The 14,269-nt window shown below is 47.3% G+C and overlaps 1 protein-coding gene across 1 annotated transcript in view; it reads left to right on the top strand.

The window, feature by feature from the left end:
- PRICKLE3 (prickle planar cell polarity protein 3) overlaps positions 1–12,330 on the top strand; it is a 29,321-nt gene extending 16,991 nt beyond the window's left edge. Inside the window, exons 5-9 of the mRNA XM_044443591.1 lie at positions 3,560–3,697; positions 7,037–7,240; positions 8,646–8,832; positions 10,166–10,678; positions 10,798–12,330. Coding sequence (XP_044299526.1) covers positions 3,560–3,697; positions 7,037–7,240; positions 8,646–8,832; positions 10,166–10,678; positions 10,798–11,447 — 1,692 coding nt within the window. The 3' untranslated portion in view covers positions 11,448–12,330. The remainder of the gene's footprint in view (positions 1–3,559; positions 3,698–7,036; positions 7,241–8,645; positions 8,833–10,165; positions 10,679–10,797) is intronic.
- The last annotated feature ends 1,939 nt before the right edge of the window (positions 12,331–14,269 follow it).

Genomic DNA, 14,269 nt, shown 5'->3' with positions numbered 1-14,269 from the left:
TAAGAGCTGTTCTTCTGGAAGCACTCAAAGACAGGTGCAGGGACTGTGCTGGTCTCAAAGCCCAGTTGCTGCTTTTGGAGTTTCCATAGGTCATTGCTGGAGTGCTTTCAGTAACAGCAAGATAACTGCTACCTTTAAAAATGAAAATAAAAGATCTCAAGATGCTGACTGCTGCTCAAAATAGCAGTTTATGCACTCACACAGGGTTGAAGAGTGTTCCAGGTCTGGACAGGAAAAAAGAGAGAGATGAAAAGTTCTTTTGGCAGGCTGGGTACTTCATTTCAAACTTTACTCAGATTGAAGGTTCCTGTGCTAAATGCCTTCGCTCACTTCTTTGATAATGTTGCATGTTGCTCTCCAGAGGCTAGTTTAATCATTAGGCTAAGTGTTCTCTAGAGAAGAGGCCCCATCTGGTACAGTTTTCTGATTACTCCCCAGGGTAGCAAATGTAAGCCGCTTCTCTCTCTGGGTTCCCTGAACTGTCTCTTGGAGCAAGAGAGTTAAGGTTGCTATTAACTTGTTGATTCTTGCTGTGCCTGCAGAACACAGGCGTAGCAATTTTCCCCTCACATGTGTGAGGAAGATCTGATTGGTGGTGTGGATACAGGTAGGGGCTGTGTACTGATTAACAAGCAACAAGAGATGCAACATGGCCTTCGTTCAGATGTTTGTTTATTTCACTTGCTTATATCCTGGGTGGAATCCAGACTTAGCCACAGAAAGTTGGATCCACCAGTTTAGGGAGTTAGGCTCAGAATTAGTCATACTTAGACTAGAAACATGGAAATAGAACTTAAGGTTACATTCCACTTGTTTCCGTGGCTGTGCTCACTGAATATGTGGCTAGGTCAGGGTCCAACCAGACTGAACTGCTTGGCTGCTGAGGTCTTCTGAAAGTTTGCAGAGAACCTCAGGTTGCCTAATAAGGAGTATAGATGGCTGGGTGGTGTGGGCGAAACCTGCCTAGCATTTGGGAACTGGTTAAAATGGTTCTTCTCCCTACCCGTTCACACAGATAACAAATTCCAGGATTTCAATAAGGGACACAGAGCAGAGATAGTGGTTAGCCTGACCTTCTGGTAAGAAAGCCACCACTGGCCATGATTCACTCTGGGTGCAAAGCGATACTTCTGTGTACATAGCATTGGACACTAGAGTAGAAAACCGGTTCAGTTTCAGATTAGAAGTGTGCATAAAGATGGCATTCAGGATTTTATGCATTTACTAAGGTGAGAATGAGAGGTAGGCAACACATGGCCTGCATGTACCCCTGATTGGCCCCTGACCACATGCCATCAAATTCTGTAGCTGTGATTTTTTTCTTCTAAAAACAAGAAGAAAGGGGGCTGTAGTGCTACAGAGCGCTAACAGGCTAAATCTAAAACATGCTAAATGTACTCCTGTGGCAGTATGAATAGTAGGCAACTTATATTTAAAAAAAAAGTCTTCGGGTGCCTTCCTGAGGGGAGTCCACGAGGAGGACATGCCCCCACCCTGTCTAAAGTCACAAACTGGGGCAGTCCCCATAATTGGGACGAACAGGCAACATGGCAGCAGAGGCTCCTGCATATTGGTAAGGCCTCGCAAATGGGCACTGGGCAGTCAGGACTGTGCAGGAGGAAGGAGCCACTTGGTTCTGACAATTTGGGCAACACAAACAATGGCTTTTGAGGCACATGAGAGCCCAGAATTGCTCTCAGAATTGGGCTGTGTGCCTATAATGCCCAACAATTAGTTTTGGGGTCCCTTCTCAGAAGCAGAAGTAACCCCAATGGAAAATGCACCTAGAGATGTAGGCTAGAGGGCAGGGTGGGCATTCTGTAAAGTTTCTTTGCCAGGCTGGATTTGGAACAGATTAGGACTCTTGACCTCCTAAAGACGATTGCAGGGAGAAGATTGGATAAGGTTCCGATTAGTATAGAGAAACCAGCTGTGGGGCTGTAATTTATCCTTCCTTTTAATGAGAGCCAGAAGATTCCTGGTGAAATTAACAGGCAAGTGGGCATGCTAGAAAGGAGGGTGGCGCTTCCCTCACATGGGCCACAGTAAACCGTGGAGCCTGCTGCCAGGATGTGTCGTGAAGGCAGAGCAGCATAGAGCTTCCTGTGCCATGAGAGCAGGGACTGCAGGTGCCGAGAAGCCAAGCCTGGTCACAGTTACAAGGCCCTGCCTTGTCCTAGGGCAGTTGTTACACAGTACTGGCTAGAACCTGGTGAGCTTCCCAAGGTGGGGAGGGGTGAGTGAGTTAGGAGAAGGTTGCAAGGCAAGGACTTGATGTGCACTGCAATTGGTGGGAATCTTTCAGGCCAAAGCAGTCTGGGGGGAGCACCATGAACATTATTACAGAAAGAGAATAAAGTGAGTATGAGCACCTCTTGGGCAGGTATTATATTCTGCAATTGCATCATAACGCCTGGCAAGAGGTGCACACTTTACCCAATGCAGTTTTTATTGGTTTGTTTTTACTTAGAAGCAGGTTTCAGTCCTTTGGCTGTGAATACAGGCCTGGGAGTGTTTAGGGAGGCATCTCAAAATGGTGCAGAGAAGGTGAGGATGGGCTTTGTGTGAATCTCTGCTGTGATGTCATAGGCACCACTGGATACAATGCAGTAAGACTGCAAACTTTTTGTGGCTGGGACTTGACCTTTCCTGATTCTTCATAATTTAACATGCTACCTTGGTGATGCTTTGTAAATAATCAAGAAAACAATTGTGTTGCCACTGGTAAGGAGGAACCTGTATTTTTCCAGCTACTCAGGATTGCTTGTCTTATGCATCACCCATGACTATTGCTTGTAGCTCCCCCTGAAACAAATGTGAATAGCACTACAGTCTTGGAAGACCTCCAGCTTTGCACTGGATGGCTCCTCCATCTCTATCACATTCTCCAACATGCAGTGCAGTTTTCTTCCTCACAGGGCAAAAGCTTTCTGATTTATAGTTTCAGCTGCTTGAAGCCATTCATTCATTCATTCATTCATTCATTCATTCATTCATTCATTCATTCATTCAATTTCTATCCTGCCTTATACTTTTTTCTTTGAAAGAACTCAAAGCAGCTTTGATCATTCTCTTCCTTCCTCTCTTCCTCTGCTTCTCCCCGCAACAACAACCTTGTGAGGTAGGCTGGGCTGAAAGCCTGTGACTGGCCCAAAGTTACACAGTGAGCTCCAAGGCTGAGTGGGGACTAGGACCCAGACTGCCTGAGTCCCAGCCCTGTGTTCTTGACTACTACATCACACTGGCTCTCAGGTTACTGTCTGACTGCAGAGCTGCGTGGCTGTGTTCTGTTGTTTTCATCTGTCTGCCCCAGGCTTTGAGCCCGAGTCCAGTGTGATTATTCCACCTGAGTCCACTTTTTGTTTTGACTAAATTTTTCTGGAGGGAACCTGGAACATTCCCCAGCCCCCATTCTGGGGAGGACTCCTTTGGTGACTACATACTGCAAGCCCCTGGGACAGAACCAGCCCTCCCGCCCCAAGGGCATCTGCACAGGAATTCCTGGCATCCTGCGTTTGGCCTCTCTTGACTGAGTCTTCTCACCATCACCCCACCCCAGGCCCAGTATTGCAGCGCCCTGGAAGAGGAAGAGGCAAGAGAGCTGAAGTTATTCTCGCAGCAACGGAAGAGGGAGAACCTTGGCCGTGGGACTGCCCGACTCTTCCCGGTCACCATAACTGGAGCCATTTGTGAGCAGGTACTTTGGCTCTCTCTCATTCTGTTTTTGGACAGTTCCAGTATATTTTGAGAAGAGAGGATTTTAGAATGGTTTGGAGGATGCAGAAATCAAGTTCTTATTAATGAACTAGAAGTTTGACAGAAGACTCATGTCCTTGCACCTAGTTTTCTGCTGAGCCATCTAAAAAGTGGTGACAAATTTTGGAGGGGAGACTAGCAGGTGAGGGAAAGGCTTTCGCCTCCTGACAATTCTGCCCTTCTCTCTCTCTCTCTCTATTTATTTATTTATTTAGCAGACTTATATGCCGCCCCATTCGCCAAAGCCTCGGGGCGGCTTACAAACATAAATAAATAAATACAATTAATACAATTATATTGCATCCATATATGCCCAGCCGCCCCTTGAGATCGGCGGGGGGAGGCCCTTCTCCGGGAACCCTCCATGAAAGAAATTAGGAGGGTGGGTACTCGGAGGAGGGCTTTCTCCGCGGTGGCGCCTAAGTTATGGAACGCGCTCCCCAGAGAGGTCCGCCTGGCGCCGTCGTTATTTGTTTTTCGGCGCCAGGCGAAGACCTTTTTATTCAAGCGTCATTTTAACTGTTAACATTATTGGTTTTATCTGGCCAGGGCGGCTTATTTTATACTGTACTGTTGTATTTTAATTTTATATTTATATTTTAATTTATATTATAATTATTTTAATTTATTAATGTGAGCCGCCCCGAGGCTTCGGCGAATGGGGCGGCATAAAAATGTTTTAATAAATAAATAAAAATAAATAAATTATAAAGTCGGAGACATCCTGGCCAAAATTGTTAAAAACCAATAAATGAAATTATTTATTCTGGATATTATTCTGGACATCTTTCCACAATGGAGGCACACAGACCTCTGGTTTCTGAGGCCGAGGGGAGAACATAAGAATTGAGGTTCTTAAATGATCAAGTATCTAGAGAGTCCTTGAATATTGGATTCTGTCCAGATCCTTGTTCCCATGATGTGCTTAAAAGGAAAGGTGGATTTGTGCTGCTTATCACTTTGGCATTTCAGCCCTATCATCGAATTGTCACAGACTTCACTTTTTACATTTTATGGCTCCCCCACCCCCATGTATGTGTGTGCACACAAACATGTATGTGCATATCTGTACAAACAGGCACATTGATTTAGCAAAAAATGACCATATGTTGTGTATTTGGAAACTGTATTTGAAAATAACCATATCAGAGGGACACTGGCTTGTTTGAATCTCCCTCCCTTACAAGGAAGGTTCTCTAGAAGGAGGAGGGTATATTCCCGCATGCTGCCCATATATTTGCAATGCTTATACTCCTGGGAGGATTCTCCCATTATGGGTAGTCTCTGGGTTATGAATGAGTTACATTCCTGAGAAAACGGAAATTCATCTTTAAGTCAGATTTGTATGTAAGTCAGATCACTTTCATCTGCTTTCCACATTTGAGGGGGTTAGGTGTGCAGGACCCTGTGAAAGTTGAAAACCTTGATTCTCTCTAGCCTCCCCCACCCCCGTCCAAACTTACTAGTGGCTCCTCTTTTCAGCAAGCAAATGCCAGAGAGAGTTCTCTCTCCGCATGGAGAAAGCAGGAAGGCATGCTTTGGAAACCTCCCTCTACCCCTTTGCTTCCTCCCTTAAAAAAGACAAAATAGCTGCAAGGTGCCTTCTCAACAGTAGCACTGGGAGCCCTGCTCTGACTGGAACAGAGATAAGCTATTTGTGATTTAAGCACAGCACATAACAGGCTACATCACTCAAGCAGGTCCCTGAGAAAGCCCTGCAGCAAGTTCTTTTTCACTGTATGAGCCTCCACTGTGATGTCTGGAAGGACCATATTTGAACACTGGGAATTGGAAATGAGTTACATCCTGTATGAAATTTGGGATTCTGGTCCCACAATGAGAGTGGAGCTTGGAAAGGAGTTGTACCAGGCATCAGTCAGCCTCTGGAGAGCTGCCCATGGCATCCTGAGCCTCAGCAATGCTGGACAGTCCCAGGCTGGCTCAGCCTTGCTCATCTGGCAGAGTGAAGAGCTAATGTCGCTGCACAAGCCAGGGCAGGATTGGATCTCGTTGCTCTTAATGGACCTGGACTGAACGTGTTGGTGGAGCAACAGTGGCATCTAGTGCCCACGTACAGTATAGCACCTTGGCTTCTTTTGGCTTCCATTTAGATGTCTCGCCACAAAAACCACAATGCCACACCCAAACCCCGTCCATCTGTTTTCTTCTTCTTTTATTTACTTATGTATATATTATTTATATGTTGATTTGCCAACTATGCTCATTACAAAGAACAGCGAGTTTTTTACAGCACACTCACCTTCTGCGTGGGGAAACCATCCTCTTTTTATGAGCAGTGCAAGTGGTTAGGCAGCTGGTATCAGGGCTTCTTGGAAAGAGAAGCCCACAGTTGGGGGGCCTGAGCATCATGGCCTCTAATTTCTTGGACAGAAAGCACCCAGAGCTAGGGCCTCCCTTGACGCCATTGGTTCTGGCTTGAACTGTGTGGAGAAGAAGCTATTGCTGCTCTTAAACTTGGCCTGCCTTAAGCACCCTAAGCAAAAATGCCAACAGGCGCTCGCCAATGCAGCCAGGCACATTGGCTCAGAAACACTAAGCGTGACCCACCACCTCATTAAAGAAGCCGGTAACAAAAACCTGCTTCCGTGGCACTGAACCAACCTAATATACTATCCCATGCAGTAGGAAACTTTCTTGCCTGGCTGCTGTGAGATCTGTACTCTAATTGCTATTTTTAGAAAGGCTCCCAATGAAAAGGGAAATGCATGTTCCCCATTGATGGAGATGGGGAATACTCAGCCTCCCAAGGATTCAGTAGTTTGAGATTCACAAGCAGCATTCTGTCTGAAAAACTGCAATACATACATAGCACCCCTCTTCCTACTTGGTGGATTCTCAGTTCTCCCTTATCTGTCTTTCCACACACACCGTGTTCCCAGTCTCAACCACAGTTTCACAGTGCTGGCAGCCCTTCCCTTCCCCACAAACCTCAAAGGACATGTGAGCCAGTTGCTCAGTGACATAATACTTGGCCTGTGCAGGCTCGTAACTTGCTCACGAATTCTTGGTGGTGAATGGCAGAGGGCCACAGCAGTAGTTTCTTCACTAATGGGGCATGAGCCAGGAGTGCTCCTTCCCCTTTGCCTCACTCAGGTAGAGGGGCATCACCTGCCCCCCACCTTCCCCCATAGACTTTGTAGTGTAGAAATAGTGATTCTGGTCTCACTTCAGAAGCTGCTATAAACTTTATTGAGGTGATACATTCGTAGTATCTTTGCAATGGATTCCAAGGACTCTCACCTTGTTCTTCTGCTGACAGTGTGGCAAGCAGATCTGCGGAGGGGATATTGCAGTCTTTGCCAGCCGGGCAGGGCACGGGGCCTGCTGGCACCCGCAGTGCTTTGTCTGCACCACCTGCAGGGAGCTCCTCATCGACCTCATCTACTTCTACCAGGATGGCAAAATCTACTGCGGGCGGCATCACGCTGAGCGCCTGAAACCACGCTGCGAGGCCTGCGATGAGGTGAAGCTTTGTGCTGGGCCTTCCACATGCAGCAGAGAGGGAGATTTGGGCTTGGTTTTTTCCGCATGCTGCAGTATCTTGCTTAGGATGAAAACATTTCCCTCAGGAGTCAGTTAGAAAGCAGTCTTTCCCAGGATGACTGGGGAATTTTCCAAGTGATGGTCCAACACATCTGGAGGGCACCATGTTGGGGAGGGCAGCTTTATAATACAGGTAACTCAAGTGTGTGTTAGCAAATACCTTTGTTTTGGAGTGCAGTTGTGCTTGGCTTTTAATCTAAAAAATAGACTCAGTTCGGGGGCCAGGATTCAGTGCTTTGAGCAGGTGGCCAGGGTCCAGCTTCATCTAATGCCCTGCAGACCAGATGGGCCACCCTAGTAAGTCAAATCACCAAGCAGTTCCCCAGTCTTTGCCTAAGGCTAGGCCTATGTGATCTTGGAAGGTGTCCCTTTTTATTCTCTGCCTTCCCTGTCAGATTTCCTGAACAGGATGCATATGGGCAACTCCAGCTGTCTGGGGTTTGGAATTATGCTTGAAGCCTTCCCAGGCTTCTCTGGTCTTTCTTACCCACCACTCTTGACTCAGAGACTCTGATGCACTCGACTCAGAAGACTTGTTGCACACAAGTGCCATGGCTTCTTTCCCTTCCCTGACCCCTGGAGAATTTGGCAGACTTGGCTAAGCCATTTGGGCTTTGTATCTTGCCCTTTCCGAAGTGTCAGAGTGAACTACATCACCCATGGTGCAAAAGCTGACCAATGGACTCCTGTCTCCAAAGTTCACCCAGCATTTGGCATCCAGTGAAATGATAGGAATGCTCTTAGGATTCATGCCTCTTTGGTGGCTTTGTTAGAGCCTCACTTTCTGCTGTGACTGTTTCAATGAGGAGCAGTGGAAAGAGGCATAGGTTTAAGGCACCCTTCCTTTCAGATGTTTTGAATTCCCATCAACCACAGCTGGCATGGCCAGTTGTGAGGAATGATGGGAGTTGTGGCCTAAAACATCTGGAGGGCAAGAGGCTGGAGACAGCTGTTATAGCCTCTTCTGTGCCTTACTTTGTGTGTTTTTTATGTGGGGTGATGTATGGCTGGGGAAGGTGGGGAAGTGAGAGAATCTCTCCTGTGAAATAATGGACTGCAGTCCTAGGGTTGGATCCCAGTTCTGCCTTTGACAGGAGGAAGGGCTCCTCCTGAAACTGGGGGATCCTAATCATCCCACAGTTCATGCTCTTCAGGATGTTCCTTGTGCAGTGTTTTCTGCAGTCTGGAGGAGCTCCCTTGAGAAGGAGCAAGTGGAAAAGTCCATTCCTGCAAGCCCCATCGATGCTGCTCAAATCTGGATCCAACCCATCTCTCTTGGCTTGCTTCCCTTCCGCCCAACAGGTGTTTCTTTTTTTCCCTGCCAGATTATCTTTGCAGATGAGTGCACAGAAGCCGAGGGCCGCCACTGGCACATGCGCCATTTCTGCTGCTTTGAGTGCGAGGAGGCGCTAGGTGGGCAACGGTACATCATGCGCCAGAGCCGCCCGTACTGCTGCCACTGCTATGAGAGCTTCTACGCAGAGTACTGTGATGCCTGTGGGGAGCACATTGGTATGCAAACACTCTGGCCGAGGGACAGGAGGAACAGCACTAACCAACCAACCACTTTGGGGCAAGGATGGTTGGATGGGAGAAAGCTTCTGGAGCCTTCCAGGGGCCCAGATTCTAATCCTGAGGCAGGTTAGCCTGGGCATAGCTAATCCTGTAGCAGTGGGAAAGCCAAGGAGATGTGGACTTGATCAGGGCTTCACTGGAAAATGTGCATAAGCTGTTCTGAGGTTCAGACTCCCCCTTGCATTAAATGCATGCCAAGAGCAGTTTTGGAATGGCTGATTTTTCTGAAGTTGACAGCACTCAGGAAGTCAGAGTGCTAAGTGATACCACAGTCACCTTCTTGCTCATTGCTGGACTAATTCTGATTTCAACTGCCTTTGCCTGCTTCTTAACAAATTTAAGATAGAAAGAAATGCAACCACATACTGTGTATTTTCATCCCTTTCTAAAGGAAGGGTGGGATAAGTCGGACTGTTGTATGGTGCATGAGCTGCAGGTAACACCCCATTTTCAGAAAAGAAAGCACTTCAATAGAGAATGATTCCTTGCATTTAAAAAATCAATGGGTCATTCAGACGTACCACTAAGCTGTGGCTTATATTAACCAGATTTTGTTGTTTTAGTCACAAATGGTCTTGCAAACAAGCAAGCAAACTGTGATTTGTTCTCTGTGTTTCTGGTTGGTTTTTCTCTGGCCCATTTTGCCTGCTATTAGAATGTTTTTTTTCTGCTGGGCACCTCCATTTCAGAGTGGAAGGCAATGTAAAGAAGCCAAAAATAAGGCATGGTTCTGAGTTCAGACATCACAATAGGGTATGGTTTAAACAAGGCAGATTTCAAAAGCAAAAAACAAACCATAGCTTTTCTTATGTGGTTTGTGTCTGTTTTTGGAGATATGTATGAATCCAGTAAATATTTGTGCCTGGTGAGCAGCCACAGAAAATTTGCATCCCTTCAAGCATTCAGAGGTTTCCTCCCGTATGCCAGCAGGTTCTGCTACTAGTTGCGGGGGCTGCTTTCCTGGTGGCTGCTCAGTAACCAAGCACCGTGTGACTAGCCTTCTTTGGCATGAGGAGTGACTGCCATTTGAGCTGCTGATGCACGAACAGGGCTGCTTGCAGGGATCCAGCAATATTCCAAGCCCAGACAGATCCTCACATATCCCTACTGCACTCTTCCAGACAAGCAAAAGCATCATTCCCAGGGACATGTGTGCAGCAGATCTCCTGCGTCGCCAGTGGGGTTGGAATACATGACCTTTGGAGGTTCCTTGCAACTCAGTGGCTGGTAGAATGAAGCACTTTACACTGGCCTTGTCCCTTCCCTGCAGGCATTGACCAGGGCCAGATGACCTATGAGGGCCAGCACTGGCATGCAAATGATGCCTGTTTCAGCTGCTCCCGCTGCCACCAGCCTCTGCTAGGGAAGCCTTTCCTGCCCAAGCAGGGCCAGATCTTCTGTTCGCGAGCCTGCAGCTTGGGCGAAGACCCCAATGGCTCTGACTCCTGTGACTCGGCCTTCCAGAGTGCCCGTTCCCAGGACTCCCGGCGAGCCAGCTGGCAGCAGCGGCGGATCCAGGCCCAGCGCTCCCCCACCTCTCCCGTTGCACGCTCGGTCTCCTTTGGGGGACAGCCAGCACCTCCAAGCTCAGCTCCAAGGATCCGCAGGAGTTGGAGCGGACTGCCTGCAGCTGGGGAGGAAATACCCGCAGAAGCAGAGGAGCTCTCTGATCCAGAGAGCAATGGATCAGGCTGCAGCCAGAGTTGTGAGGAGCCCGTGAAATGCACCTCCCGGGGAACTTCCACTTGCCAACCACCCCCCACCGGCCAGGTTCCAGAAACAGGTGAGGGGGGACCAAGGAGAGCATGGCCATTGCACATGTGTGCAGCCAGATTTAAATTTCTGCCTTTGGGGTTTGGGCCTTTCCCTTTCCTCTCTCTAATCACCTGCTTCATTCCCCAGGGACAGAGATCCGGCCACGTTTCCAGCGTGCATCCCCTCTGCGCCATTCCATGCCCGAGTTGGGTCTGCCACCTTCTAAAATCCTTGACTGGAGTAGCAATTCCGCTTCCAAGCTGCCAGCATGTGCCCAGCCACAGCTCAGTGAGGGAACTGAGCTGGGGGAAGGGAGTTTTGCCCATGGAGGGGTTCCCCGGGTCAGTTTCCGGGAACCCCTAATCTCAGGGGAGCCAAGCACCCTTTGTCCCAAGCAGGCCTCCCTGAACACACACAAGCTGCTTCAAAATGGGGGACCCAGCCGGGGGCACCCCCACTCCACCTCTGACAACTCACTCAACTTGGGAAGCCAGAACTGGAGGCCAAGAAAAAGTGTAGGGGAGAAGAGAGGGGCAAACCTCTCCTATTCCGCATCTGAGGGTACCTTTCCTGCTTGGCACCGATGCTACCCTCCCCGAGGATGGGACTTCAGCTCCTCCGATTCCTCCGACTCCTCCTCAGAGGAGGAAGGATACTTTCTGGGGGAGCCCATACCCCTGCCTCCCCACCTACGAGGTGGAGCGAGCCCCACAGAGACCACATCTACTGACCCAACACGTAAACAGCAGCGCCGAAGACTGCGGGTCATCAGGGACAAGAACTGTGTTGTGGCGTAAGCCTGGCCTTCCCCTTAATGGCCTTTGGCTGCAAGGATCCCATTTGGCTCATTGAAACCGTTCAGCGTTGACCGTTGTGTGTGCAGGCCCTTGCAATTTGGTCCGGGAGCGTTGCCTGTGGCTTCTTCCACAAGGACCTCTTTGATTCGTGCCCTTTACGAGGGGATCCTCCCCCTCAGAAAGTGACCTCTTCATCATGACTGTCAAGCTCTCCCAGCCTTTCCTCAGGGACACACGAGCACTGGCTTCTCCGTGGCGCCCTTTGATCTTTTGATGTGCCCCTTCTGTGAAGAATCTTGAACTCCTCTCTGTGGTGGTCTTTGTGTTTATTTTCCACGGTGGCCTTTTTTGACCTCTCGACTGTGACCTTTTGGATACTGATCAGCCTTTTGTCCTGAACCTTCAGAGTGATGGTCTGTGAGCCCTCTGCACTTGCGCACCCCCTGCACGTCGCACGGCCTCTCCTTCCCCAGGACCCCTCGAACTTCAGTTTTGACCTTTCCACTGTGACCTCTGATCTCCTGGGTGACTCTTCCTCCTGCACATTGCCATTATTAACGTCTGCCTATCACAAGGTTGCAGAGTTTCAAGCTTTTGGGCGCTTCTTCTCTATGCACAAGGTGTCTGGCTTTGTGTGTGTCTTGTTGTGTGAGTGTGGGCGGGTTGAATGCCATTTCCCAGCCGATACACTGAATATGGGCACGAGGTGTCCGTTCTGGGGCAGAGCCTGTAAGCATCCTTTGATCCAGCTAGCACTACTGTTCTCTTCCCCACTGAATATTGTGCACATATCTCAAGATTTGTAATTTTTTAAATTTTGTTTTTTTTTTCTTATCAAGGGTCTTAATTTAAGTGACATTTAAATAAAACTTTATAAAATGTGTTTGTGCTGTAGTGGATCATTTTGTGTGTATTGCTGGGCTTTAACGAGTGGAAGGGTGTTTTGAGGACAGGTTTGGGGATTTTGTGCTGCTGTTTCTGCAGTGGGAGCATAAATGCAAAGGGCATTGGCTCCCAGTACTTTATGGCAAACAAATTCTACCGGAATAATGTGTTATTCTATGCCGTCTAGCGAGAATGGTTTTTTAAGTAACATAGCAACTTTGGTGTCATTTATATCCTGTTTTGGCTCATATAAGGCTTGAAAGTAAAACTGTTAACCCTTTTCATTAACAAGCTACTGGAAGCCAGCCCAAACTACTTTTTTAAAATTATGACAAGCTAGAAAGCATGCTTTTTTGGTTTCCATCCAACCCTTTTACTAAGTACCCTACTATACTAAGGGACTTCCTTTTCTCTTCCATGGGAAAATAGTTTGTTTGAGGGTTGCCCATACATTTTGGAGTTTGCCTTTGGATACGTAAGAGCTGGAATCTAAAAAAACAATGAAAGTGGCAGTTCTTGATATGTTCGATGTTCACTTGGCACTTTGACAGCTACAGAATACACACAGTTCTGACTGCCTTGCAGCACTAAAAGGAGCACTGAAGCTTTCTTCTAATGGTCCAGTTGTAGTACCATATAATGACTGAGTGAAATCTTGTGCCTGATCAAATACTTAGTGAAGACTTTGTGGACATAGCCCTTGCTTGTGCGAGTTGGCCATCAAAATACCTACCTTCATGGGCAAGAAGGGAAAAAACACAGTACTGCATATTGAACTCATTCATGTAAGTAGGATTAAGTCGGATACAAAGTCAGGCTTGTCCTCCAGAGAGAATTTATTCCTTTCTAAAGCCAGCCCCGTATTAGTAATTTAGTGGTTATACTTTATACAGGTGCACAAACACACCATCAATGACTTCCCACAGTGACTACTGGCGTAGTTCTAGCCAGCCTTATATAATATTTAAGTAGCTAGACCAAAGTGCCCAGCCAAATTAGTGTTATTTTGGCATTTTCTTGCATTTTAAAAATCATCTAAGCGGTTTTATTATTTTACTGAAATGTGTGTTTATTGTTTTATTCTAATTTATTCATTTTATTTGTACCCAACCTTTCCACCAAGAATCTCATTTGTGCCATGTCCTCCCTCCAAGGAACTACAGGTCACCTATGCAGGGAAGTTTATCCTAGTTTTCATAGTGACCAATAAGGGTATTAGGTCTAGCCCTCTGCTCAGTGCAGGATTTCAAGTTAAAGCATTTTATCATCCAATGAACAATGTAAGCTGGTAGGCTAGGAGGAACTGAGATGAGGATTATCCCACTGAACAAGTTTCATGGTTGAGCTCAAGTCCACACCTCTGTCCACCACTCGTCTATAAGCTGCCCTGGTTTTGTTTGATTTGATAAAACATCTGAAAACACACCAGAGAAGCAACTGGGAACAGGACAGTGCAAAACATTTGGGTAGTGGTGGTCCATCTTATAAGTGTGTGAGTTTACTGAACATTTGTTATGAAAAATGTAATAAATCCCAAATTTATACCCACTTCTGTACAGCACAAGAGACACAGCACATTGAGTTCTTAACCCTCAGCCCCTCATTGCCCTGACCCTCCTAGCAAGTGCCTTCGGTTCCTTCCCATGCCAGCTGTTAGTATGGAGCACCAAGGACAGGAACAGCCTACCCTGATCAGAACTTTGCAGTAGTATAACAGCCAAGCAACTAACTCGTATGATGCCTTCGGGGTAATGACAGTGCACCAAGCTCCAATGTTATTCACAAAATATGCCATCTCTAGCAAATCAAAATCTCTAGAAAGTGCCTGAGACAGTAATACATTTTTTAATGAAGAGAACTACATGCAAAATAGGTAAAGGAAAGAAAAAAAGAGTTAAATGTGGCAACGTCTGCAAAGAATGTTTCCTACAGATTGG

Source organism: Varanus komodoensis, unplaced genomic scaffold (genome assembly GCF_004798865.1).
Source record: "Varanus komodoensis strain SLA01 unplaced genomic scaffold, ASM479886v1 scaffold42, whole genome shotgun sequence".
Classification (NCBI taxonomy): domain Eukaryota; kingdom Metazoa; phylum Chordata; class Lepidosauria; order Squamata; family Varanidae; genus Varanus; species Varanus komodoensis.
This window is presented reverse-complemented; position numbering and strand designations above follow the sequence as displayed.